At 37.3% G+C, this 27173-nt stretch overlaps 1 protein-coding gene across 4 annotated transcripts in view; it reads right to left on the bottom strand.

Moving 5' to 3' along the window:
• LOC121860822 (fatty-acid amide hydrolase 2-like) overlaps window positions 1–27173 on the bottom strand; it is a 72202-nt gene that overhangs the window by 35439 nt on the left and 9590 nt on the right. For all 4 annotated transcript variants that reach the window (XM_042358212.1, XM_042358225.1, XM_042358227.1 and 1 more), the window contains exons 2-8: window positions 24060–24304; window positions 21200–21362; window positions 18704–18926; window positions 8494–8580; window positions 8199–8329; window positions 4957–5068; window positions 2783–2969 (exon numbers count right to left, since the gene is read on the bottom strand). In XM_042358212.1, the coding sequence (XP_042214146.1) occupies window positions 2783–2969; window positions 4957–5068; window positions 8199–8329; window positions 8494–8580; window positions 18704–18926; window positions 21200–21362; window positions 24060–24070 (914 nt within the window). In that variant the 5' untranslated portion in view covers window positions 24071–24304. The remainder of the gene's footprint in view (window positions 1–2782; window positions 2970–4956; window positions 5069–8198; window positions 8330–8493; window positions 8581–18703; window positions 18927–21199; window positions 21363–24059; window positions 24305–27173) is intronic.

Raw genomic sequence — 27173 nt, 5'->3', positions numbered from 1 at the left:
ATTACTTTACTGTAACACCCAGACAAAAACAGACCACTAGGTCTTACTTTATGAGGAACAAAATAAATCTTCAATTATTTGTTACAGCATTAAACAACTGTTATATTATTTCTTTGGCAATAAAGATGTTCCTTTCATACTCTTGCTATTAGCACAGATATTAATACATTCCTTATAACACCATAATCGTACTGAATGAACAACACAGAAACAGGTACCAGCATCTCAATTTGGGAGCACACATTGATGGTTTACTCACAAAACATATAACAAAATTTGGTTAATATATAGAACTAACCAGTGAGCGAGTTATTTTTATTACTGTTTATTTTCTTAAAATATTTTCATCAGTGAGTTCTGATATGATAATCATTTATTGTGGAACCCACCAACACAGCAAATCACTCCGCCACCCAGGGTGCATAGCGTCGATGCGGCTGTATCATCTTACGTCCAGAAAATGCCTAAAATTTCACCATATCATAGTAAGTTCTTTCTGTTTAATATATCAAGGAATCCGCTCCCCGGTAAGGAAGTTAGGTAAGGTTAGGTAGGTTTGTTTGGTTAGGTTGGTTAGGTCTGTTTTTCATACCCACAAACGTTAAGTAACGTTTATTTTTAAAATATCTTATTTCTAACATATTTCCACAAACTACAACAGCATCCACTATAATATAACAGTGAAAATAAGGCATTTTCATAATTTTTTTCAACCAGTTTCACTCACTGGTTAGTCTTATGTAATTACCCAAACTTTAATACTGGCAATAACAATATTTATGATTTCCATACTCAACCTGGGACAATTATATTTCCGCTAATTATCCCCAATCATGTACAACAGTACTACTTTGTACATACAACCGAGATTAGTACACCAGGGTCATTCACTGGTGTTTACTACAACAAACAAAGTGCACTATTAGCGTCAGTTGGACTCTGACGCATGACTAGGTAGCTCATCCTTCCGGGTTTGGTTCCCAGAGCGAGTTACTCCTTGGTTTTAATCTCGCTGAATTAAAGACATTCTCCTTTAGACATCTAGCTGGTAGGCAGCTACTGTAGCTGTGGGTATTTGGCTACAACACACAGTGTGCCTGAGATACAATGGGGGGGGCATCAAAAGTTGCTGTTATCTTAAAGTCTTAACGCAATTGCAAGCGGTCATACATATGGTAAGGGTCATCGACACATACAATGTTTAAGTTACATTAATTCTTACTTGGCACACGAGAATTTCACTATGTTAAAACATGAACACTGATATTCACAAAATTCGACTGAGTTAAATTCACTTAATATGGCGAGAGTGAGGCACTTGTTACATACCTGAGATACGATGGGGGGAGCGTCAGAAAGTGGCGCTCTCCCTCGTGCACGAGTTTATATACTAGACTAACAGGCAACTCAGGCATGCCGAACGGACAATTCACGCATTGTCATACATGTCATTTAAATCAGTTGTTGTACATTTGGCTATGAAAATCAGTGTCATGGGTCAGATCAATTTCTTACATCTATTGTTACAATATGATCAGCGTTTCAGCTTGCCAGGCAATAGTGAAATGGACGTTAAACACAAAAACTGATTACGTCTTTCTTACGATCTCATCAAAATACAGACAAGGGCCTACTAAGAATTTGCCGTAAGATCTTGGAGATAAGAAGACTGACATATTCTTTTCAGGATCTTAATTAATTTCTATAATATAAAACAGACAATAATTTCAATACGAACATCAGATTCTCTGATGGTTGGGAAACTCAGGGCATCCCCAAGGATGATGTTAGGGATTCATCACTTCTACTGGCAGACTCTACCCTAACTTATATGACAGTTGAAGCTTTCAATATCACTCACAAGGGATCTTGAATGTTTCATCTGTAATCAGACATAACTAACTTAATGTACAACGTGTGGGTTCTCTCTCAATTTCAAATCTCTGAACATGATATGAGGTATTAAGAAATATCCGAGTCTCTGAGGTACATGAAAGAAAACGGAGGACTCAGGCGTACTAAAGCGGTGAGAAAACGAACGTCTCAACTGGGGGACTCAATAAAGAAGTTATAGCTACATGTTTTATGGGTTACTGAGCGCATTATGAATCGTCTGATTTTACGTTAACTACCGGTAACATGTACGACAATGGTCAGTACATTATTACTAGTATACTGCATTATGAGCTTGATACAGTAAAAGTTTATATGAATTCATTAAGATGAGGATATGTGAAACACAATGATACAGATAAAACCATCCACAAACAACAAAAATGTGCACATGTTTAAAACTTATCCCAAATATACACAGACTGCATCACAAGTATAATAACATTAAATAAACATATAGGCTGTTTATGTGTGTACTGCAGACTTTAGTACTGGTTTTTGCACATCAACCAAAATAATATCTCTCAAGATAGTCACTTGGATAGTATCTAAGTTTTCTGTTGTGTTGCAACACAGAAAATGGTAAACGCTTCAGAGGGACAATTTGTATAATGTACGAATTATACCAGATTCCGTGCGAATAGCCATAAAAATTTTATTAAAAAACTCAACTTATACTTAGTTCACATATACAGTATCTGAAGCTAGTGGATGACCACCCTACTGGAGGTCTCAAGAACAGTATACAGTATATACTGTATATATATAAAAAAGTCAGTACAAAACAATACATTCAAGAGCCTGTATATGCCCAGTACTTGCCAACAGAGAATTGACTGACTGCTTGATAAGCTGATAAGAGGTGAGGATGATACAGTAAAGTACTCACCAGATCTTGAGCGAACTAAGGGAAGTGGCCTCCACCTTGGCACTTAATCCCCTGGCATGTACTGGAGCAATGATCTCCATGATAAATGCCAGGTCCCTAGAGTGGCGGGCCAGGGGTCCAGCCACTGATGCTCTACTATTCAACAGTTTTTCTGGATAGATGTGCATATTCTTCTTAGACACCCAATCTATGAATAACAATTTAGAATTATTTGCTTGAGATCTTAGCCTCCTAACAAAATTTTTTATTTTATATATGTAAACCTATCTAATTTGAACTTTGCATTAATCGTGACATTTTTGGCAATGCCAAATTACTTTTTGAACAGTGAGATGCATACAGAAAACCCTTGATAACTTGGCACATATGGGGCCTTGCCAAAGTATCCCAAATTCCAACTTATAGCACCCCCACAATAATAAAACACTATCATCCTATATATGTGTACATGCAATTACTAATTTTCAAATGTAACACTTACCAGCACTACAGGTGAAGAATGAAGCATTGTAATATGTGAAAGAGGCATGGTATCAGGGGCAGATCCAGGAATATCAAAATGGAAAAAAATGGGTGGGGAACATGATGAGCACAGCAAGCCCACCCAGTTGGAGGTTTTGAGGCAGGGGATGTGTGAGCCCCCAAAGATTTTTTTTTAATCTCACCAATATTATGGGCATTTTGAAGCCATGTGCACTTGATATTATGAGATATTCTGAGGTCAATAGTAATCACTTTTTACTATACAAGAATGCCTGAGTACAATACTGTATTAAAGAAAAAGTATTGGAATTTTCTGATGAAAAGGGGTGTCCAGACTGCCAGGAACCCCCCCCCCCCCAGGGTATGTGACACAGAGGCATAGTAGGCGATGCAGGGGAATGGTAGGTGACACATGTGGCAGAAATGATGGAAGGGGGACACTAAGTAAACAGTGCGGCACTCATGTACAGTATACTGTACTACTAGGTACTGTAATTTGTCCACTTATATAAAATAAAGAATTTAATTTTCACTTAAAACACTAGAATGCTGTCCAGTATTTTCATTTAAACACTGCGGTGTTTTGAATGTTTACGCCTCGTATGTTGATGCCAGATGCACATTCATGCCTGTACCACTTGTACACAACTTGGTCTAAGTTAGTAACTTTGCAGGCTTAACCCTTTTCTGCACTTTTTTTGAGCTGCCGAGCTCAGAGTTCTCTAAACTTAAATTGTGCTTCCAAATTTTGTCCCGATTCTTTTTATGTAGTAAAATGTGCCGGACTTGATCCCAAACTCCTCACACATCACACATTTGGATGCCCCAACATCAACTCGGTCTAACACTTTAATCTTCTCCTGAAGACTCTTTGAGCTTCCTGCCCTTTCTATAGCTCCTTGAGATACAGATGTCATATTGTGATGTTTGAAGAGGGAGAGGACAAGCAGAGAATAAAGAGTGGAGAGAGAGCCAGCACACACCCGACAACAACAATAACAAGCATCAGACTGACCAAGTGTGGAGAGCAGCATGGCATCACCATTATCCACACAGCTAAATAGTGTCAAGACAATTCTATATAACTCTGTCCCCCCCCCCCCCAAGTTATTCTTTAATAAATTCCGACTACATAGCCATGCCGAATTATAACAAAATCCAAGTTATCTGGGGTCTACTGTCCTAATTACCAGCACACTGCTGTTGTCAAGTTTACCCAATGTCTAACATGTTGAAACGTGTTGTCTTGGGCGGCAGCTCACCACCTCAGGCATAGCCCTATAAGGATGCTTTGAATGAATGTTCATGTGCAGGTGGAAGTCAAGCAAGGAAAATTAAATTTTGTTATATACAGTAATATTACAAATTTCTTATACAAACTTATGATAAACAAGTGAGTTTAATTCCTAAAATTTTGTCAATACAACTTAAAAAAAATAAATAAATAAAAAATAAAAAACAGGTTAACCTGTAAATAAATTAAATCGGATTTTTTTTTCTACAGAAATGGAGGGTTAATTCATAGCCTAGCAGTTGTAGAGGAGTGTGGCTCCACAAGGTAATTTACAGGTCCGCTACATAATTCATAGTCATTCAGAATAACATAAATATTAAAAGTAATACCCAGTAGAACCTGCATGTTAATCACGTCATCAATAATTAAGTCAGATACAATAAAAAAAATGACTTACCACAACTGGGTTTATGGCCAAAAACCCCACAGCAGAAACTGGGAAACCTGATGGAGCCACCAAGATCAGTGCCAATACTCACTGGAGTGCCACAACTGGACAGTAGAGCAGCCTGAGAAAAAAGGAAAACTTACAAAAATCTCCTCTAAAAATGCCCTTAATTAAATACTAAAAGCCTGCTTGATACCCGAGGTCTATTCCGTTAATGGTAACACTTCTGGGCAGGCCTTACATCTATGTCTTAGAAGAATTTGCTCCTGTAATAGTATTTTTTAACGAATACAATAGCATGAACTACAGGCAATGAACCGCCCACTCATAAGTTTGTTCTCTGCAAAAAAATTTAAAGGATGAGATAGAAAATAAAAAAATAAATTTATACACTAATTATAAAATTGTGTAAATTACTATGTATCTAAACCAGGAGTGTCCAGACATGAGATTGTGACATCCAGTTTTATAAATTTCATTTTTACAACATACAATATACCTTTGCCACCTCAAAAAAATTAAATAAATAAATAAACTGTTGCACAGTGAATAAAGTTTATCATCAATTACTAAAAGATTATTATGTTAATAACCTCATTCATTGACCTATCCTCATGAGGAATAAGAGAGCAATATTGCCACTTGTCCTAAATTGTAGAGGAACTCCTGTTTGTTATTACAGGTTGTACCTCTCTAGTCCGGCATTCTGTGGTCCGGAACGATTCTAGTTTGGGCAATAGGTACTGTAGATAGGCAGCCTTTTTTTTTTTTTTTACTTATCTGAATTATTATAATTATTACAGGAGTATTACATTTTCGCCCCTCAGGTTACAATGTTAGTCAGTGACCTGTGCCCGGGTGGGCTAATCCCTGTAAAAAACAACAACAACAAAACCGCGGGAATTTAAGGTTTGTTTACATCCGGCAGTTTGGCTGCTCTCTCTCTCTCTCTCTGCTTGTCTATACAGAGTACAACATTTAACCCTTCAATATATATGAACAGTAAATAAGTGTTGCTTTCATATTCTTATGTAGAGTAATGACGATATGTTTTTACATGTGCGCACTTACATACTCGCAGTCTCACTTTTTTTCTTTAACATTAATGGTTTGCTACTTGTATTGTTCTATTTATTAACATTAAATAACATTACTTAAAACAACCATATTAATTTTTTACATTAATTTTGCTACAGCTACAACCAGGGTCTTATTTTCTTGTTTTATTTGTAGAACCAGTCAGTCACTGGTTTTGTAATCAACGAAAACAATGCTGTCTCATTCCTAGTGAATTTTAATATTCTATGTATTATTAATGAATTGTATTGCTCATTTTGCACACAAACATTTATTCAATAAAAAAGACATTCAGTAATAAACAATAATGAATCTTTTGTATATAAGAGAAATGACGCTGTTTACACGATTGTGCACTCCTAAACGTTGGCGGACCGCTCACACCCATCAAAATTCGAGTTTCCGCTGTCAAAATTTTAAATTATGTAGTGAGGTTTTTTTTTTTTTTTCCAAATAAAAAACTTTGAATTAAAAACTCGCGAAATTTGAGAAGCTACTGTACGACATTTAACCCTTCTCCAAAGAGACCACGAAGCAGTGAAAGTGGTGCTAACGTAGGCACAAGTCACTATCTGTCCAGGAAAAGGGTGAATTTCCATGGTCCGGAAATTTCCATGGTCCGGCACCGGTCAGGTCCCGAGGTTGCCGGACTAGAGAGGTACAACCTGTACTATATAGATGCTCCTCTACTTATGAAAGAGTTCATTTTTGAAGCTGGTTCTCAAGTCCATTTGTTTGTAAGTTCAACTTTACTCTTGTAGACACTGAACATAATGTAAAAAAATTATTAAACAAAGGATGTACACTCCAACTATACCCCAATAATAAAGGAAGTCCTCGATATATGTGAGTTCGGCATATGCAAATTTACTCATATGCGAAGACCCTATTCTTACCAGGAATTCAATTAATGTGAGCAAAATTCAGCCTTATGCGAGGTGTCCCACTCCCTGATATGGATTCCAACCCTGATGACTCTGCAAATGTCAGTCCAACACCATCACCCACTATGCAAAACTTCTACCACCATCTCCATCATCTTGTCTACCCAAGTTGATGTATCTGCTTTTATTGTTTAGTAAACTGTACTGTTCACTTGCTTTATCTATTATTTTAAAAATAATATTGTATTGATTTGTTTTATGGTTTATTTGTCTTGAAAATGGGTCTGGAACATTTTCATTTTGGGCTATAGAACACATCCTATTCTTTCCCATTTAACGAGGTATTCGATGTGTACGATTTCAATTTATGCGAGGGTTTCCAGGAATGCATCCCTGGCATATATCGAGGACTTACTAAAGTACTTTACAGTACAATGGGCCCTCAACACAGTAGTTTAACTAAAAATCTTACCATTTTTCTGTTGCTGAATGTGTGTTGAACTTAGAGCTAACCAATCACAATGTGGCATTATGGACAAGTCCATACTAAGAGTGGGGGAATAAATTGATCACTCACAGGTCTAAGAAGAGAAACGAGATCAAGGGATTGCTCACTAGCAGTAATTTCAAAAGACTGCATGCAACAGGAATTTAAAAAGACAAATATTTAAGAGTTGGACAATTGTTTCTTGTCAGGAAAGGGTCCAAATCCAGCCACACGGAGTCCGGACTTCCGAGTGTTTACTGTAATTTCAAACGGGATCCCAATATATTCATCACAAAAATCCTTATTTAAACGTTTATTTTTATTTTATGTTATATTGTTTCACATCACTTTATTTACAGTATTTACATTATTTATTATGTAAGGGATTTACTGTTGTTTTGTACATTCAGGATTGTGTTTTATCCTAACCTAACCTATGGAATTAACACTGTTCTGACTTAAAAACAGGATTGTAACCTATTCCTAACTTAGTAACTCCCCGTATTCTTTTGGGTTTCAACATAGCACACTCTTTATTTACTTTGGATATTTTTTCTTTTGTGAATCAATAAGAAAATAAAACTTACTGTACATAATGCATAGTTGGTAACCAATAGCGGCAAGAAAAATAGCACAAATGGATGACAAGAGTTAAATTTCTATTGATATACAGTATTACATCAATGCACTGACTGAACCTGAAAACTTTATACACAAATTTGATGGACTGACAAATCTGCTGAACCATATGTTTTAATCTGTTTGGGACAACTACAGTATGCAGCTATGAAAGAATTGCCTACCTCCCCACCTGAAGATCCACCTGGTGTTCTACTGGCACTGTAGGGGTTGTTGGTACGGCCAAACAAAAGGTTGTAACTTTCCCACCACAAACTTAACTCTGGAATATTTGTCACAGCCAGTGGAATGCCTCCTGTGTAAATAAAGAAATTATAAACACAGTTTTCCAAATTAAATGGCAGGTGTATAACCCAACTTCCTGATGGTGAATATATTGTATATAACTTTCTTTGCAACATGGGTCAAAACCACTGGTATTGGACTCTTGAGTTTCATATACAGTACAGTATGACTTACCAGCCTCTCTCAACATCTTCACCAGCTCAGCGTCATAAGTGGCCTTTATCCCACGCCTGGAAAGCAGACCTCCAGTGTGGCTCATTCCTACAGATAAAGTTTAATGTTACTCTCTCACTCTCACAGTAATCCCTGACGTTTACAATACATCCCTGTATAAATAGGATTCATTTGAAAAAATGATTATATGGTAGTAAAGAAAACAAAGGGTCAGAGATACATTTTTATGCTTGAGATTTTGCCATGAAAGACATTATCCTTTGATACAAATCCTTCATGAGGTAATGTCTGGAGTAATGTTGTCTCTCTGACCTGTGTTTCCTTTGCTACCATTCTTGGAGCAGCATTTTCTAAACACCTCATCTGTTACGTAAAGTAGCAGAGATGCAGTCCCATAAATTTCTCATTCTCAAAATTTACTTAAGGGGTCCGTAAGCAGTCTGTAACTCTAGTGTTTACCCTGTAAACTCAGTTCTCTTGTCCGAAGGTAGATGTCATTGCAAGAGCTAGTTGGCCAATCGTCGCTCAGTTAACAAACTCATCAACCAATCACAAGAAAAAGAGAAATCTAAATCTGCGAGATTGACGCACGTGATAGTTGCTAGACGTACTTCAAGCGTCATTAATGATGATGGAATTATGTTTGAGTAATACTTGAGGACAATGATTAACCAATGACCAAAATAATCCAATATATCTCCGTTACACTGAATCCCTCAAACTCAGAACTCTCCAATAGCTGGAATTTAAATTTTCTCGGAAAAAAGTTCCCAAAGCCATAATTTTCCGGAAAATTTTGGTTTTCGAAACAATTTTTAGAGGGGTACATTTTCCAGAAAATTCCGAGAAATTTTCCCGATATCTGGAAAATTCTGGGGATGAGGGACTTTTTTCCAGGTTTGAGAGATGACGTATTGGGCAATTTCTGGAACTTCCAAGAAAATTTTTCCGTTACCCGGAAAATTCCGGGAATGAGGGAATTTTTCCGGCTTTGAAAGAGTCGTCTCATTACCAGGAAATCTCTCATTCCCAGAAGTGCTCTGCACCAATTGTTCCGGCTAACGGATTATATATATATATATATATATATATATATATATATATATATATATATATATATATATATATATATATATATATATATATATATATATATATATATATATATGTATATATATGTATATGTATATATATGTATATGTATATATATGTATATGTATATGTATGTATATGTATATGTATGTATATGTATATGTATATGTATGTATATGTATACCGTATATCACGGCCTATAAGGCGGCGGGGTGCATAAGACGCCCCCCCCAAATTTCCATTTAAAAAGTAGCTTTTGAGCTCTATTTGCTGTATAAGACCAGTACCCCAAATGTGACACTTACCCACTGACTCAGTAGTCCTTTACCAACCATCCTTGATTTTTTAAAATAAGGCCAATTCACTTCAAGTAATGTCATCAAATTATACCCGCTGGTGTAGTGTAAACACTAGTGACGTCACTGAAGCGTGGTGGGAGTGTTCCCTCGTCTCGGTGGTGTGACTATTTATACAACATGTGGTTCAACAGCAACCACCGTATTCTAATTGTGGTGTTTCATTAGGATTTGAGTGAAAAAGGTTACCAGTATGTACTTACTACATACATTTATTACACAAATATATATATATATATATATATATATATATATATATATATATATATATATATATATATATATATATATATATATATATATATATATATATACTGAATATACTATGTACAAAAAATGAATGTTCAATGAATTATTTATGGTGCATTAGGGTACTGGTCACTTCTGATGGGCTATAAATAGCTTGTTATCTCCCCTCCATCTCACCCTGAGCCAGACGGAAGGGTCTTGGTAAATAACATGTTTGCTTATTTTCCATTTACTTTAAATAGATTTACCGAATTATTTGTTTTATTTATTTATTTATAATATACTGTAATATATTAAACACACTGTAATTATTTTCTTTAATTTATAAACTGTTTTGCGACAAAGGAATGTTCTCCAGTAGTGTTTCATTAGGATTTGAGTGAAAAAATATTACGTACTTACACAATTGTTCCTCTTACTTTGACAACACAACATACATACAGTATATTATTTCTCAGTTTTGATCTTTTTTTTTAATTTTTGTATTTATTTATAGTTAGTTACTTAAAATAAGGCCAATTCACTTCAAGTAATGGCATCAAATATTACCAGCTGGTGTAGTGTAAACACTAGTGACGTCACTTGAGCGTCTGTAATTAACCGTCGATAGTTTCAAGAATTAATGCACTCATTTACTGAATATTCTTTGGAAAAAAATAAAATTTAAATCAATTATTTATAGGAGATAAATATTATTATGAGTAAATATACCGATACCGGTATGCATTACTGACCACCTCCACGGCTCCTCACTGGCAAATGGGGGGGGGGGCGTGGGGAGGGGTGTGTGATGATAGCTGTGTTTATTATAGGGGTATAAATCTCTTTTACGGTATGTTAGACAGGTTTATAATACATTTTTATTATTTTAATATACCGGTAATCTTAATTTGAATCCAGCTTGCCAAACGTAAGTTTCAGTATAAAATAATTAGTGGTAAGACCTTGTGAGTGGCTTACGATGTTTTCATCACCACTCTTGACACACTAAACCACAATATTTAAGAGGTAAGAATTTTAAACTTGGTGGTTTAGACGACCCCCTAACTTTGGGCAGATTTTTTTAATGTTCAAATTTCGTCTTATAGGCCGTGATATATATATATATATATATATATATATATATATATATATATATATATATATATATATATATATATATATATATATATATATATATATATATATATATATATATATACAGTTAACCCTCACTTTACGAGGTTAATGTGACCCGGAGGGTCCCGCGTAAAGTGAATAACATAACATATGGGATTAATTGAAATGGAGTCCGGGCCGATCCCCAAACTCCACTTTTTGACGACACACAACTATGTTGTAGTAAAAATATTATCTTAACTTTATGATGGTATGCACACACAATTAATAATTAAGAGAAATATCAAAAATATTAGGTTTTTTAACACTTACATTAGTAGAAAAAATGGCTGGGCACACGGGGATGGGCGGTTGGTTCCGAGGCAGAGGGCAGATTATTGGCCCTCACCTGTGTCACTTGTATCAATTGTATCACTAACCACCACAGAGGCTTGCAGGGCCTCTTTGTCAAACCCCTCAAAGTCCATATAAGTCCATATCCTCACCATAATTATCACTATCACTGACTTGGGCCGGCTGTGGTGGGTGGCGGGTGAAGAACTCGGTAATGTTTTGATAACTGGGCGACCTTGTGCGCACCATGTTCGCGCAGCTTACACAACATGGCGGATGGCGGGAGGTTTGGATCCAAAAATGGCGCGGCTCGCCAGCCGCTCTCCGCGTAAAGGGGTACACGCACCGCGGAATGTGAGCATCCTGGGTTCCGGCAGGGCACCGCGTAAAGTGAGGGTTAACTGTATATATATATATATATATATATATATATATATTTCTATGTAAATCCACAATGAAAACGTGGATAAGATATATATATATATATATATATATATATATATATATATATATATATATATATATATATATATATATATATATATATATATATATATATATATATATATATATATATATATATATATATATATATATATATATATATAAAATCAACGACCTCACCAGCAAGGAATCGAACCCTCGACCTACTGGGTGGGACTAGGGAACGCTTACCGGCTAGGCCACAAGGACACTAAAAGCAGTTCTAGACTCTGTTATATTTCACACAAAGCCTGTCCATCGAGCTGATGACGCCGTGAACCTCATTGGGAAACTGCCCGTGCCTCTTATGTGGTGTCAGTAGCATTTTACCGAATCCAGCTGGTATGAAACGCGAGGTACATATATATACTTCATTTTTAGTCCATATAACACGCGGACTTTGAACATATAATCAACGACCGCGTGTCCGCATGTTATATGGACTAAAAATGAAGTATATATATATATATATATATATATATATATATATATATATATATATATATATATATATATATATATATATATATATATATATATATATATATATATATACACACACACACACACACACACACCCCGAAGGGTCAAGACGTACCTGGCGCTCCTCTCCGAGCAGCCAGGTCAACTGTTATGTTGGCCCATACCAACTCCCTCTCCTGAACCCTCCTCCCCACCGGAATATCAACAAGTTCACGCCAGAAGTTACTATTTCATTTAGGAAAGAAATGGAACCAGTGTTAAACAGAGGTGAACAGTGGTGAACAGTGCTTAAGTCAGTGAGAACAACTCAACAGTCACAGTGGTACCCAAGTTGACCTTTCACACAGTGAGGTCCCAGGTACCCAGTGATAACGGCCCGTGAGACCCAACTACCAGCGATGTGTTAATCCGTCTACGATAGGAAGGCCTGGAACCACACCTCACTCATATAACACCATCTGTGAGGGAATTACTACACCACGTGAGGCCCCTCATAACACCATACGTGAAGGAGTTACTACACCACGTGAGGCCCCTCATACCACCATCTGTGAGGGAATTACTACACCACGTGAGGCCCCTCATAACACCATCTGTGAGGGAATTACTACACCACGAGAGGCCCCTCATAACACCATCTGTGAGGGAATTACTACACCACGTGGAGGCCCCTCATAACACCATCTGTGAAAGGAAATTACTACACCACGAGAGGCCCCTCATAACACCATCTAGAGGGAATTATTACACCACGGAGGCCCCTCATATAACACCATCTGTGAGGGAATTACTACACCACGTGAGGCCCCTCATAACACCATCTGTGAGGTACCATTACACCACGGAGGTCCCTCTATAACACCATCTGTGAGGGAATTACTACACCACGTGAGGCCCCTATAACACCATCTGTGAGGGAATTATTACACCACGTGAGGCCCCTCATAACACCATCTGTGAGGGAACTACTACACCACGTGAGGTCCCTCCTAACACCATCTGGGAGGGAGTTACTACACTACGTTTTTGCTGTTCAACATCTACATTAATCTGAATGTTCACTGTATGTTCCTTTACCTTTCTCTAATGAAGGCTTTTGTTAAACCACCAATGTATATTTTCAGCCTTCGGGCTGCAGAACTTTTTCAATAAACCGTTAATTATTATTATTATTATTATTATTATTATTATTATTATTATTATAGTCTCGATTTTCGCGGATTTGGTTTACGCAATTGGTCATTTACGCGGCACCATGCCAGACCGACAATTTTTATTTACAAGGTTCATTCCATCATTTACGCGGGAAGAGGCGCGGGCAGGGTGCGCACAAGGTCGCCCAGTCAACAAAACGTTACCGAGTTCTTAACCCGCCACAGCCGGCCCAAGTCAGTGTCAGTGATAGTGAGGATATGGACTTTGAGGGATTTGACAAAGAGGCCCTGCAAGCCTCTGTGGTGGATAGTGATACAATTGATACAAGTGATACAGGTGAGGGCCAATAATCTGCCCTCTGCCTCGGAACTAACCCCCCATCCCCGTGTGCCCAGCCATCTTTTTTACTAACGTAAGTGTTAAAAAACCTAATATTATTGATATTTCTCTTAAATATTAATTGTGTGCATACCATCATAAAATTAAGATGTTATTTTTACTACAACGTACATATTATGTCAGAAAAAGTGTAGTTTGGGGGTCGGCCCAGTCTCTACAGTATTTCAATTAATCCCATATGTTCTGTTATTTCGTTTATGCATTTCTCGTTTTACGCGGACCTCCAAGAGTTTAATTGACCGCGTAAATGAAGACTATACTGTATGATGCGCCAGATTGACTCACGCAAAATAGGAAAGATTCGCTTTAAATTAAAACAGTGTCCTTAATTGTGGTTGTCGCTATAAATCAATAATCTTAAATTGAATCGCTTTAAATCGACGTTCTACTGTTTATCTACTGCTGGAGTTTTATGTTCCTACACATCATAGGGTTCCCCTCCTGGGGGACAGACACATGCCCTACAGCCCTGACCCCCTGGGGACACATACTATCATGCCTTACAGCCCTGACCCCCTGGGGGACACATAATATCATGCCCTACAGCCCTGACCTCTTGGGGGACACATACAATCATGGCTTCCAGCCCTGACCTCCTGGGGGGGACACACAAATGCCCTACAAACCTGACCCCCTGAGGGACACACACACATGCCTTACAGCCCTGACCTCCTGGGGGACACAAACACATGCCCTACAGCCCTGACCTCCTGAGGGACACAAACACATGCCCTACAGCCCTGACCTCCTGAGGGACACACACACATGCCTTACAGCCCTGATCTCTTGGGGGACACAACCAATCATGCCTTACAGCCCTGACCTCCTGGAGGATACACACATGCCCTACTAAGTTGCCTATGCAACTATGAAATATGTCATGGGTTATAGAATAAATTGTGATCATCAGAGTGTGTAAAATAATTATAGAAACTTAATTATATTGAAAAATGCTTGGCCCATCCCCTGTCGGAGGGTGGATCAAGTGGATAGGGTGAAGGGACATAATTGTTTCTTAAAGTGGAGCTGTATGACATCATTGATCTTTGGTCAATGAAATACTAAATAATCGAAGAATTGACTGCAAAACAAGCAATACTCAGCTCATGAGAAATAGAGTATATGATGTAATGCATGAACACGTAGAGTGCAGCCACTATACTCTGTATACTGCCTCATCGTCCTCGAGCAGCAGACCCATTGACCCAAGAGGGTCATTTATTGTAAAAAATTTCTCTCGTCATTGTCATACCACCTCGCCCCCCAACAGGTCTATGAGGGTCGCCTAAAATGACGGGAAAATTAAAAAATACGGATATATCACATCCCTGATATATCCCTTTATTTTCTTTTTACGGGGAATAGTTGACCCGGCCAGGGGTCAACGACCCACAATGGGGCCTAGGGGGCGAAAAAATAAGAATAGAAAGAAATTAAAAATAGAAAAGGAAAAGGTTATATTAATCTACACCACGAACATGCCAGAAACTACGAGTTGAACAAGACCAATAATGCAGCTCACAGCTTGACCTGGTAAGGAGACGCTGATATCACTGTCATTGCACCCTCCCCTCCAGTTCCACCCTTCCCCTCCCACGATCAGACGCTAACTCCCGTGGATGTAAGAAATGTTTATTCTCTTTATGTTTTTGACATTATGATAATCTTTTATATTTTTTCTTTTACACATTCTGTATGAATGATTGTGTGTGCATGTTGTTGAGTGAAAAAAAAAGAATAAAATTATGTACAGTCTATCTACTCGAACATACAAGTTGAAAAATAACATTAACACAGCTTAGCCAGGTAGGGGGAGAGCTAGAGGCATGTAGCTACAGGGACAGTCTAACTTGGTGACCTGCCAAATCCACATACACTCGTTCACTTCATACACTGCTCTTCATTTTTCTCATTTTATTGCCACATGCCATCTTTACAGAGATGTACACTCACCACAAAAAGTTCTCAAATGCTCTAAGTGTCATACATCATGACAAAACGAATGAGAAATTTGAACATTGCTCTCTGAGGAAGTTTTATTGCAATTTAAATTACTGTACTTAAATTTCGCCTGTAAATACAATAGACGAGCAACATACAGTTTAACGGAATACTGAGTCACTTCGCAACCGGGTGTACCAACTATTCTGAGATTACACGTCATAATGCTCATTCTGAAATTTGTCGTGCCCAGCTGTTCGAGAACTTTTTGTGGCAAGTGTACCGTAAAATTTATATTACTGTACTATTTATATTAAGCTATTTTGCATGTATCTGACTCAAATTTAATCAGATGTACAATACAGGTATTGTTTAGTGAAGAAACAGTCAACTTAGTTAGGCTTTGACGAATGTTATCTGCAAGCATGGAACCTAACCCCCTAATTCTCAAAAGCCTTTAGTCTTGCCAACTGTGGATTTGCCAACCAAAGGTTTTTTCAGGAACCTAACCCCTACTTTTGGCGAGGAACTAGTGTAATTTGCTTGATCAATGGTGATGTTTTAAGACACCTCCCTATTTACAATAAAAAAAATTCTCATGAACAATGGTCATCGTCCGGCCCAAATTGCTAACGCACCTGCAAGCATTCTGATAAAGTAAACACATTAGGCTAGCCGAGAACTTGTTTGAAGAGACTTCAGCTTAATACCCTACTAACTACATCTGTTGCTTGTGAGCATTTATTCAATAATGCTGGGCTTATATTTAGGCCCGATTGGACTGTCATAATTTTGAGAATCAGTTGATTAATGTCAATAGAAAGATTTGCAAATAAACTTGTGTAATGCTGTGTATCTTTTATATTTGTCTTTAGTAAACTTGTTTTTTATAATTTACTGTGGGTCAATTTTAATATTTGAGATGATTAATAATTTTGTTGTTACTTTATACTTTAGGTACTTAAGTACTTTGTGAATAAGATACCTTTTAGCTTTCACTAGAGTACAGTGGTTCCTCGGTTAACGAGCGCCTTGGTTAACGAGATTTCGGTTAACGATTTACCTTCCATAAGATTCTTAACTTCGGTTAACGAGCAATCCCTCGATTAACAAGTTTTTTACGAGCCGACTTCAACACGTTTTCGCTTACATTTGGCGGTCCACCAGCTGTAGTATTTGTCCGCCAATACAGTAATCGGTTTTAGGGCTTAAATTCCTTACTATTTTAGTAACTATCAAGAAGTTTATACTATTCAATAATTTTAAAAGTTTAATATTAACTTTTTTAGTCATTTTAACAATTATTGAACATAATTGAAGGTAAAGAAACTAGTTTCTGACGTGCCATCCAGCCTGTTAACACACCAGATAGGCCTTAGTCTCTCTCTGTTTTCAGTGGAGGTAACATCTTGCTTGAGACTCTCTTCAACTGAATGCTTTTTTTCTGTGTTTCCAAGCAAATTATTGGTCATTTTGAAATATATTTTACATATTGACAATATATAATACAGTGCAGTGTTGATTTAAAGAAAATAATCTAGAAATACACCAAGAGAACTAAAATTTTATGGGTGAAATGGCGCCATGGGGTGACTTCTCTTCCACCCCAATGCCTTCTCTTCTTCCTTCTCCTCCACCCCCATTCTAATTCCCATCATCATCATCATCATCCAGGAGCCTTCTACATACACACCTCAAAGTAAGTGTACTTTTCTACCTTTTTTGTTGAATTTAGGCAATTTTCGGTGAGCTGGAACCAATTACCCAAAAACCCATTGAAACAATGGTTTCGGTTAACGAGTTTTGGGGTTAACGAGCAACCTGCTGGAACGGATTGTGCTCGTTAACAAAGGGACCACTGTACATTGAACTTTGGATACTTCTACTTGAGTAAATTCTGCCAATGTAACAATACTTTTACAAGAGGTACAAGAGGTCAAAGCCTCAGGTTAAAGGAGTCACAATTTCAGAAAAATTACACGACAAACTTTTTGGGAATGAGAGTTGAGAACTCTTGGAATAACCTGCCAGAGAACATTGTGATAGCACCAAGTATAAACTCATTTAAGACCAGACTTGACCAATACTGGTGCACGTTCAGATACATTCTGGGGTCAGTACATGCCCGGTACTTGTCAATAGTATATAACAGAGACAAGCTTGCTGTCCAAGTAGCTAACAGGCCAATCAGTGGCAAAGAGGATAAAGTAAACATTTATTTCTTCCTATCTCCCATCTCTACTTATGCTTACGACTTTTATTCTTATTTTTAGTCACAAATTTCTTTCTTCTATTACATGCTCTTCCAAACTTATTCATAAATATTTGCAACTTTTCTATCACCCACCAGAGCAGTGCCACCTACACACAGTAGCTAACTCCTACCCATGTTTGTTTATACTGTATATAGACTCAAGTTAGTTCAGAGATACAAACAAAGTAGCAGCAGCTTAACCATGGACTGAAGGGGCTTAGTGATACTATCATATTAACTATTATTTAATTCTGATTCCAATTCAGATTCTAAACTTAATATATGTGTTTAGTTAAATCCATTTGTCCACACAGTACTTTACTGAAATCCTCATGGTTTCCTTTACCTTTCACTGCAATAATTTCCTTGACGGTAAAAGGTACTCCCAGTAGAGGCTGAGAGTATTCCAGGTTTGCTCGCTCTTCCTCAGAGTAAAGATCCAATTTCTGATCCACTTCCCGAGCTTCCTGTAAAGCTTCATCATAATGTTCATCTACCACAGCATTAAGTATCGAGTTTACAGCCTTGGAGCGACTCACAAATGCTGAGACGATGGACTCTGAAGTCCTCTGCAGGATTTCAGAAAAAAAAATGAAACTATACACACACAAAAATAATAAATTGGTATAAATAACTTCATGACAAAAATAACTGAACAGGTTTGTGAAAAAAGTTTTCCTTGAAGAGATGAAATAATAAAAAAAATTACCCCTGACCTTTGACCTTCAGTAAAGAGGTCACCTAAATATATATAGCTAGACCCCGACTTACGACGGGGTTAGGGACCCAAATCCAGGTCGTAAGTCCGACATAGATAAAAAAATAAAATAAATAAAATAAAATTTTCTTTTTTTTTTTAATAAAAAATCTACAATGAAATACAGTACAGTGAAAGTAATAAATAATGAGGAATGGATACAGTGTGACTGAGCACTTACCTTTAATGTAGTCAGCTGAATGCACATGGGGCCCCCATAATTTTCTAATTATACATGGAGACTACATTAACTGGAAACGTTTCGGTATAGAAAATGCGTGTGTCATTTGAAAAAATTGCCAACCAAGGCGTCGTAAGTCCCTAATGTAAGTCAAGTGTATATATATATATATATATATATATATATATATATATATATATATATATATATATATATATATATATATATATATATATATATATATATATATATATATATATATATATATATATATATATATATATATATATATATATATATATATATATATATATATATATATATATACATATATACAGTATATGCTCTAAATATTGATCCAATAAACAAGTTATTCAGTTATTCAAGATTCGTTATCAATATCCTTTGGCTCATTTAAGAAATTGTTAGTCAAAGAACAGGTAGTATAAAGGTGGGCTGTCCACCTTTGTTACCACAAATAATGTGATTGGTAAAAGTACCTTCCCCAATTTTACTCTCAGTTATGCACAGAGCTGTGTGTGTACTTGATACAATACCAGTTAAAATAAAGCAAATATTTAATTAATGAACAGAATACACTATCACCACTCAACACAAGTGTTGATTATCAACCAACTAGAAAAAAGCCACTCTAAAATGCTAGACTGCCAATTGATTAAAAATGTCCAAAGGAGGGTCACCAGACTGGTGCTTGCTCTATGGAACCTCAGCTATCCAGAGAGATTAGAACACCTGCAACTGCCTAGCTTATACTACAGACGAACACGTAGTGACCTAATCAAAGTGTATAAACATATCAAAGGGCAATACTGTACTCGGTTGAATGTACATACTGTACATTTTTGGAACGAGAATTGTGAGCTCTTGGAACAATCTACCAGAGTGTTGCGACGGCACCGAGTGTGAGCTCTTTCAAGGCCAGACTTGACCAACAGAGGAGCAGGTTCCGATATATTCAGGAGCCAGTTCATGCCCAGTACTTGCCAACAGTGAGTAACAGAGACGTGACCGACCACCCAAGAGGCTAACGAGCCGATCAGTGGTATACAGGATAAAAGTAAAAGTACAAGTAATGCACAGTACTATAGGTTGACCTTGCAATTTCATGTCTCAGAATTTCATGAGAATTCCCCAATTACTGGTTTTTTTGGCTTGCTTGTGCTTGCCTGAGAAAAAAAATGAATTGTTTGAAATTAAAACACTCATGAAAATCCATGGATTTGCAGAAAAATGGATGTGTATTTGTGGGAAGTGAAAGTGTGTGGAGGCGGTGGGCTGTAACTGCGTTGTCATGCACCACCACTCTCTCCTCAAGTGATGTAATGGCGTACACTCAGCGCTGCCTGGCTGGACTGGGTCGCGTAGTCCAGAGGATGGTTTTAGTGTGAAAGGAGCTGTTTTTTGTACACAAAATATGTTATATTGCATTTTATGATATGCTATGTAGCAATTTTATTGTTTATCATAATATTTTTTGTTAATTTTTGATGTATGCAATTTGAAATTTATTCAAATTATGCTAAACTTGCACTCACTAAATCATTTAACTCTGAACCACATCGTCTATATAAAGTGGATTTAGTGTTAAACAAATGTCCAATAAATATGGCAGCTCATTTTGAAATTTTTGTTATTATTATTTCATTGTGGTGCCAGTTGGTTGACTGCTGGATGTCCGGTCTCTAGATAACCGGGATCCTACTGTACTGTACCTTTATACTCATATACGATCGGGTCCATTAAAAAAACTTGATTTTTAACCTCTTTGGTTTTCAGAATTTTGGATAAAGGATCCTCGACCTGTTCATAACTTCTGATGATTGCATTCAAATAACTTATTTTGTATTCTATAAGCAATTACTGTACTGTAAATTAAACTTTACCTTTCTCTGCCTGATCCACAGTGCCAAAGTGTGGGAAGACTGAAGAAGAGCAGAGTCAGTGATGGGTGGCATGGGTTTGGCTGGTGGAAACAATGCCCAAAACAGATAAAAAGCAGTGCGGATAACCATCGTATACAACCATCGCAACCACAGCAACAACATTCTGAAAAATTAGGGTTTGACTATAAGAATATGCACATCCAGGCTTATCAGGGTTTTCTTTTATAAACTCTGGGCCTTGGTGACAAATGGTAATCCAAAGAACACTCACTCTTCCATGACAATTGTGAATCAAAACAGGAGATTATAGGTGCAGATTGGGTCTAAGACATGAGAGTGCAGTAAATTATAACATCATGCAGCTCATTCGTTCTACTGGAGAGATCAAACCTCCACTGACACTGTTGTAAACCAAGTTTACTGTTACAACCCCCCTCTTTGTTTTTACCCAAATAATTTAACTAACAGCCACCACAAATAGAGGTAGCCATGACAGGAGAAGGACCTTAATGGACAGTGTAGGATTCCCTCCATTGTAAGTGATACTCTTGTCCAGGGCTATTCTGAAGCCCAATACTGTTCTTACTTCCACAGCATCAGACAGTAGACTGTTTTATAGATGTAATATACACCCTCTGCATGAAGAAGTATATTACTTCCTTATATTAGTTCTGAATGACAGTTTGGTGAGCTTGAAACTGGAACCTCTTGTGTTTATGCTGCTTCACATTTCAAAAATTTATCTGGATTTACACCTTCCATCCCTTTGAGGATTTTGAATGTCTCTATGAGGTCTGCTCTTTCATGTCTTGTCTGAAGAGTTGTCAGTCATGTAGTCCCCATTCTATTAGGATATTCGAGACAATTTAGATCAAGAATAATCACAATCACATTGTGTTGCACCTTTTCTAGTGATGTTAAGTCTTTTTGAATGTATGGTATCTATTGTACACAGCAGTCCAGACAGAGATGCACAAGAGGTTTATAAGTTGAAGGAACATTTTTTAATCTTTATATTTGCAAGAACATTACTATATAATTTCTAGAGTTTTGTTGGTTTTCTTCACTGTTGACCCCATTTGTGTTACTGGTTTCAGTGACTGGTCTGAAAGCATCAGGTGATGTAGGCATGTCAATTGTGACCAAACTGACTAATGCAGTCATGATGGAACGTACTATTCCAGACAACTGGAGTAAGAGGTGATTGTGAATATACTTACAAAGATAAAGGTGATGCATGTGAATGTAGGAAATACAGGGGCCTAAAGCTGATAGGTCAGGTTATGAAACTTGTAAAAGGGTGATAGAGAAATTGATGAGGAGAGAGTGCACATAAAAATGCAGTTTGTATTTATGCTAGGTATGGGGACTACAGAGACAATATTTAAAACCAGGCAGCTGCAAGAGAAATAGCTAGGAAAGAAAGAAAATTGTACTGCAGATAAGGCATCTGACAGGGTACCATGTGAAGCTGTGAAGTGGATATTGAGAAAGCTAGGAGTCGATGAGTGTCTTGTTTGAGTTGTTATTGCATTATATGATGGCCCAAAACCTCTGTGAGAGTAAATGGGGAAGAAAGTGAGGTACTTGAAGTAAAGTAGGAGTCCATCAGGGTCTGTCTTGAGTCCCTTTAGATGTACAGTATTTATCATGGTGTTGGAGCCAATATCCTAGGCCTGCCCTAGGAATTTATGTACTTGTATGCTGATAACTTAGTGCTGATAGCAGATAGTATTGAAGAGAAGGAGATAAATTTAAGAAAAGAAAGGATGGAATAGAGGCAAATGGCATGAGAGATTGTGGGAAAACAACACCTTGATTAGTGGTGTGAGAGGGATCCATGGTGGAAAGTGGAATGGCCATGTGCTGTGTGCAAAAGGTCTTAACAGCAGTTGATTAATGTGCAATAAGTGTGGAAGGTGGGTACACAAGAAGTGCAGTGGAGTAGATAGTAGACTATAGGATGCAGCTGACTTTAAGTGTTCTGTATGGTACAGTATTAATGTACCCAATAGCATGGCTGGAGCAACTGAACATTGGTGATACATCCTGACTACATCAAGAAAAAATTAGTTGTTACCTGGGTGACATGATCAGTGCTGGTGGGGATGCTGAAACTTGTTTAGGTGCAAGAGTCAGAAGTGGCTGAAAGAAGTTTAGGGAGCGGGTACCTTTTACTGATGGCAAGAGGACCTTCCCTCTGAGGAAAGGAAAAATGTATGCAGTTGGTGTGAAAAGTGTGATGTTGTATGGCAGTGAAACATGGGCAGTTTAAGAGGATGACCTTGAGTGAGCTGGATGAGAAATGTGACACTTAAAGCCAGAAGGCCCTGTTAAGAGCTAAGAGGAAACTGAGAAATGAGAGTATTGGTGATATCCTGCATAGGGGCAGATTGAGATGGGCATGCGGAGAGAATGGACGAGACCAATTGGGCCATGGGATGCATGAACTTAAATGTGGAGGGGCAGAGGTAGGGCAAAATGACAGGGAGAAGGTTGTAAGAAATGACATTAGAGTTAGGAACCCAACAAGATAGGCTGCGAGAGATCATGAAGAGCTGCCATCAGGTAACTGTGACTAACCCATGCAAGAGTGGAAAATAACTGTAAAATAATGATAATTTCAGGTAACAATGGTGTTCATCCCTAAACAACTGAGACAGTAAATTCATCAACAACAGTACAGGGTAGTTCATCATATGTGCCTCTTAACTCCTTTGACTCCCACAGCACTAAAGAAAGTCCATTGCATAACAAGACATAATGTGTTAGCTGAGAGACAGTTAATAAAATATATACCTACATTATTAATACTATTGCAAATTGTTTAAAACACCAGACTAAATTGGCATTGACAGACCTGACAACCATAGTGGTGTGAGGTGATACAGAGATCCTTCAACACTTGTGATACACTGCACAACCAAGCTGTACTGCACCAAACTTGCTGTTACACTGCACAACTACAATGTGCTGTACTGTACCACTAATTTGCTGCTACACACTACACAATTACAATGTGCTGTACTGTACTGTACTTTCTCCTGCTACCACACTGCTTTGCCACTGGTGCCCTGATGAGTTTGTTCCTTTATCACAGTGTTACTGCAAGAGAATATTATAAAATTAACAACTTGTGCACACAGATGTAGTCACACTCATACAACTAAATATGATGCAGATATATTGCAAACATGTTTACCATAGGGCTCTGTGCTGTATATGATCCAGGCCCATTATGTACCTATTGGGACAGTGCCATTCAATACTTATAATTACATTCTGCCATTAATGAACTACAGTGGAGTCACAAAAATTACCAAAATTCAAATCAGTTCTTAAATTTGTAGGTACCACTATTACTACCTCTTTTTTTATAATTTGTGGTCAAATATTCATAATTCATGGTCGAAAGTGCCAGTTGCTAGCAGAGTTTATTTACGTACAAAACCATAGAAGTAATGCAAATATCATTTCAATGTTCTAATGTGAACCAGAAATAAAGAAAATATAATGTAAACTATAAAATATGAAAATTACAAGGGGAGTGGATTGTATGTGAGAGGTGAAGTTGGGTGGTGGACGGAGCAAGCATCCCTTATTCCGAGCCGTCGGTGCCCTAACCTCGTTAATACACCATTATGCAATTTCAACATATGGTATCACTGTATTATTTAGGTTCATATGGAACCAGGTGAATAAAATATTATTGTAAAAAACAGTGACCTCGCTTAATCTAACACTGGTTAACGGAATTCGATTAACTAACTGCTCTATATGATCTTCAATTCGTTAACGAAAAAAATTCGTTAACGGTTCTACGAATCCCATTCTCAACATAAGCCATTTTGCACTGACCGGCAACCAGCTTTAGTATCAGTCCGCCAATACATTAATCGTTCTAGGGCTTAAATCTTACTATTTTAGTAAATATCAAGAAGTTTATACTTACTCAATAATTTTAAAAGTTTAACATTCAATTTTTTAGCTATTTTAACAATTATTGAACATAATAAAGGCAAAGGACTAGTTTAATGCTCTGCATCCAGCCCTTAACACAGCAAACAGGAGTTAGTCTGTCTCTGTTTTCACCGGAGGTAACATCCTGCTCGAGACTCTCTTCAACCAAACGCTTTTTTTCTGTGTTTCCAAGCAAATTACTGGTCATTTTGAAATATATTTACATATTGACAATATATAATGCAGTGCAGTATGATTTGAAGAAAATAATCTTGAATTACACCAAGGAGCTAAAATTTTATAGGTGAAGGGCGCCATGGGACTTCTCTTCCACCCCAATGCCTTCTTTCTTCCTTTCTCCTCCACCCCATTCTAAATCCCACCATCATCATCATCATCCAGGAGCCTTCTACATACACACCTCAAAGTAAGTGAACTTTTTCTACCATTTTTGTTGAATTTAGGAAATTTCGGTGAGCTGGAACCACTACTCAAAACCCATTGAAACAATGGTTTCGTTAATCTATCTTTCCGTTAACGAATCCACCTTCTGGAACGGATCGGTTCATAATCTGGAGGGTCACTGTACAGTGAAACTCTAAATCGGACTTTTTTTTTTATCTGGATCTCTACTTTACCAGGACTGGCAAGCTCCTCCTGGCTAATTTCGTTAATCTGATTATAAGGATCTTCCAGAACTGCTAGCTGGTCCTTCAGCTGAATTCATTTCAGCCCTCTCTGACTTCCATTTGAAGTTGTCTTGCCTTTGGAAGCCATGGTAATTAGTCCATACAGTGTCCTCCGTTAACGAGTTACCTCCCATAAGATCTTAACTTCGTTATTGAGCAACCCTTGGTTAACGAGTTTCTACGGCCAACCTCAACAAGTTTTGGCTTGCACTTGGCGGTTCACCAGCTTTAGTATTAGTGCCAATACATTAATCGTTCTAGGGCTTAAATTCCTTACTATTTTAGTAAATATCAAGAAGTTTATACTATTCAATAATTTTAAAAGTTTAATATTACCTTTTTTGTAACACAATTATTGAACATAATTGAAGGAAAGTGACTAGCTTTAATGCGAGCATCCAGCCTTTTAACACAGCAACAAGCCGTTAGTCTCTCTCTGTTTTCACTGAAGGTAAGACTTTGTTTGAGACTCCTTTCAACTAAATGCTTTTTTCTGTGTTTGCAAGCAAATTATTGATCATTTTGAAATAACTTTACATATTGACAATATATAGCACAGTGCATTGTTATTTAAATAAAATATTCTTTTATTTACAACAAGTTTAACTTAAAAAACATAATGTTGACATTGTTTGAATCCAGCATGGGCTTCTAAGAGATCAAGAAAAAGCGATTATCCAAACCAAGCAGAAAAATCATAAAATATGAACAAGGCATTAGAATAAATGCGCAGTGCAAAGAAGGCAAGCATGTCGACATCAACTGTGTCGATAATTCTTGCACAGAAAGACAAATTTAAAGAAGTGAAAGTGAGACAAATCTACAAGAGTGTAAAAAGTAGATCCCTAATTGCAGAAACTGAGAGGTTATTATCATCTGGATTAGGGAAAACAGATGAAAGGTGATTCAGTTTCTACTGAATTACTTTTGAAAGAGCCAGGAGATTTACTAACATTTAAAGACAGATCAACCTGGTTCTTCAGGCACAGAATTTGAAGATTTTGCCAGCAAAGGCTGCTCAAAATTTAAAAAGAAGCAACATTTTCAGTAAGTTGTTAGGCATGGTGAAGCTGCTAGTGCTGATAACGAAGTGCAAAGTTTTTAGCTGAATCTAAAGAACTGATGGAAGAAGAAAATTATCTTCCACAGCAAGTGTTCAATGTGAACTAAACTCGCTGTTCTGGGAAAGATGCCCAAAAGAACATTCATCACCAGAGATGGAGCCCTCACCTGGCATAAACCCAATGGAAGACTCTCCTCACTCTATTGCTTGATGAAAGTTTCAGGAATTTCCACCGAAGCTCATATGCTTGTCTACCACTCTG

The sequence above is a fragment of the Homarus americanus genome, unplaced genomic scaffold (genome assembly GCF_018991925.1).
Source record: "Homarus americanus isolate GMGI-L3 unplaced genomic scaffold, GMGI_Hamer_2.0 scaffold40248, whole genome shotgun sequence".
NCBI classification, from domain to species: domain Eukaryota; kingdom Metazoa; phylum Arthropoda; class Malacostraca; order Decapoda; family Nephropidae; genus Homarus; species Homarus americanus.
This window is presented reverse-complemented; position numbering and strand designations above follow the sequence as displayed.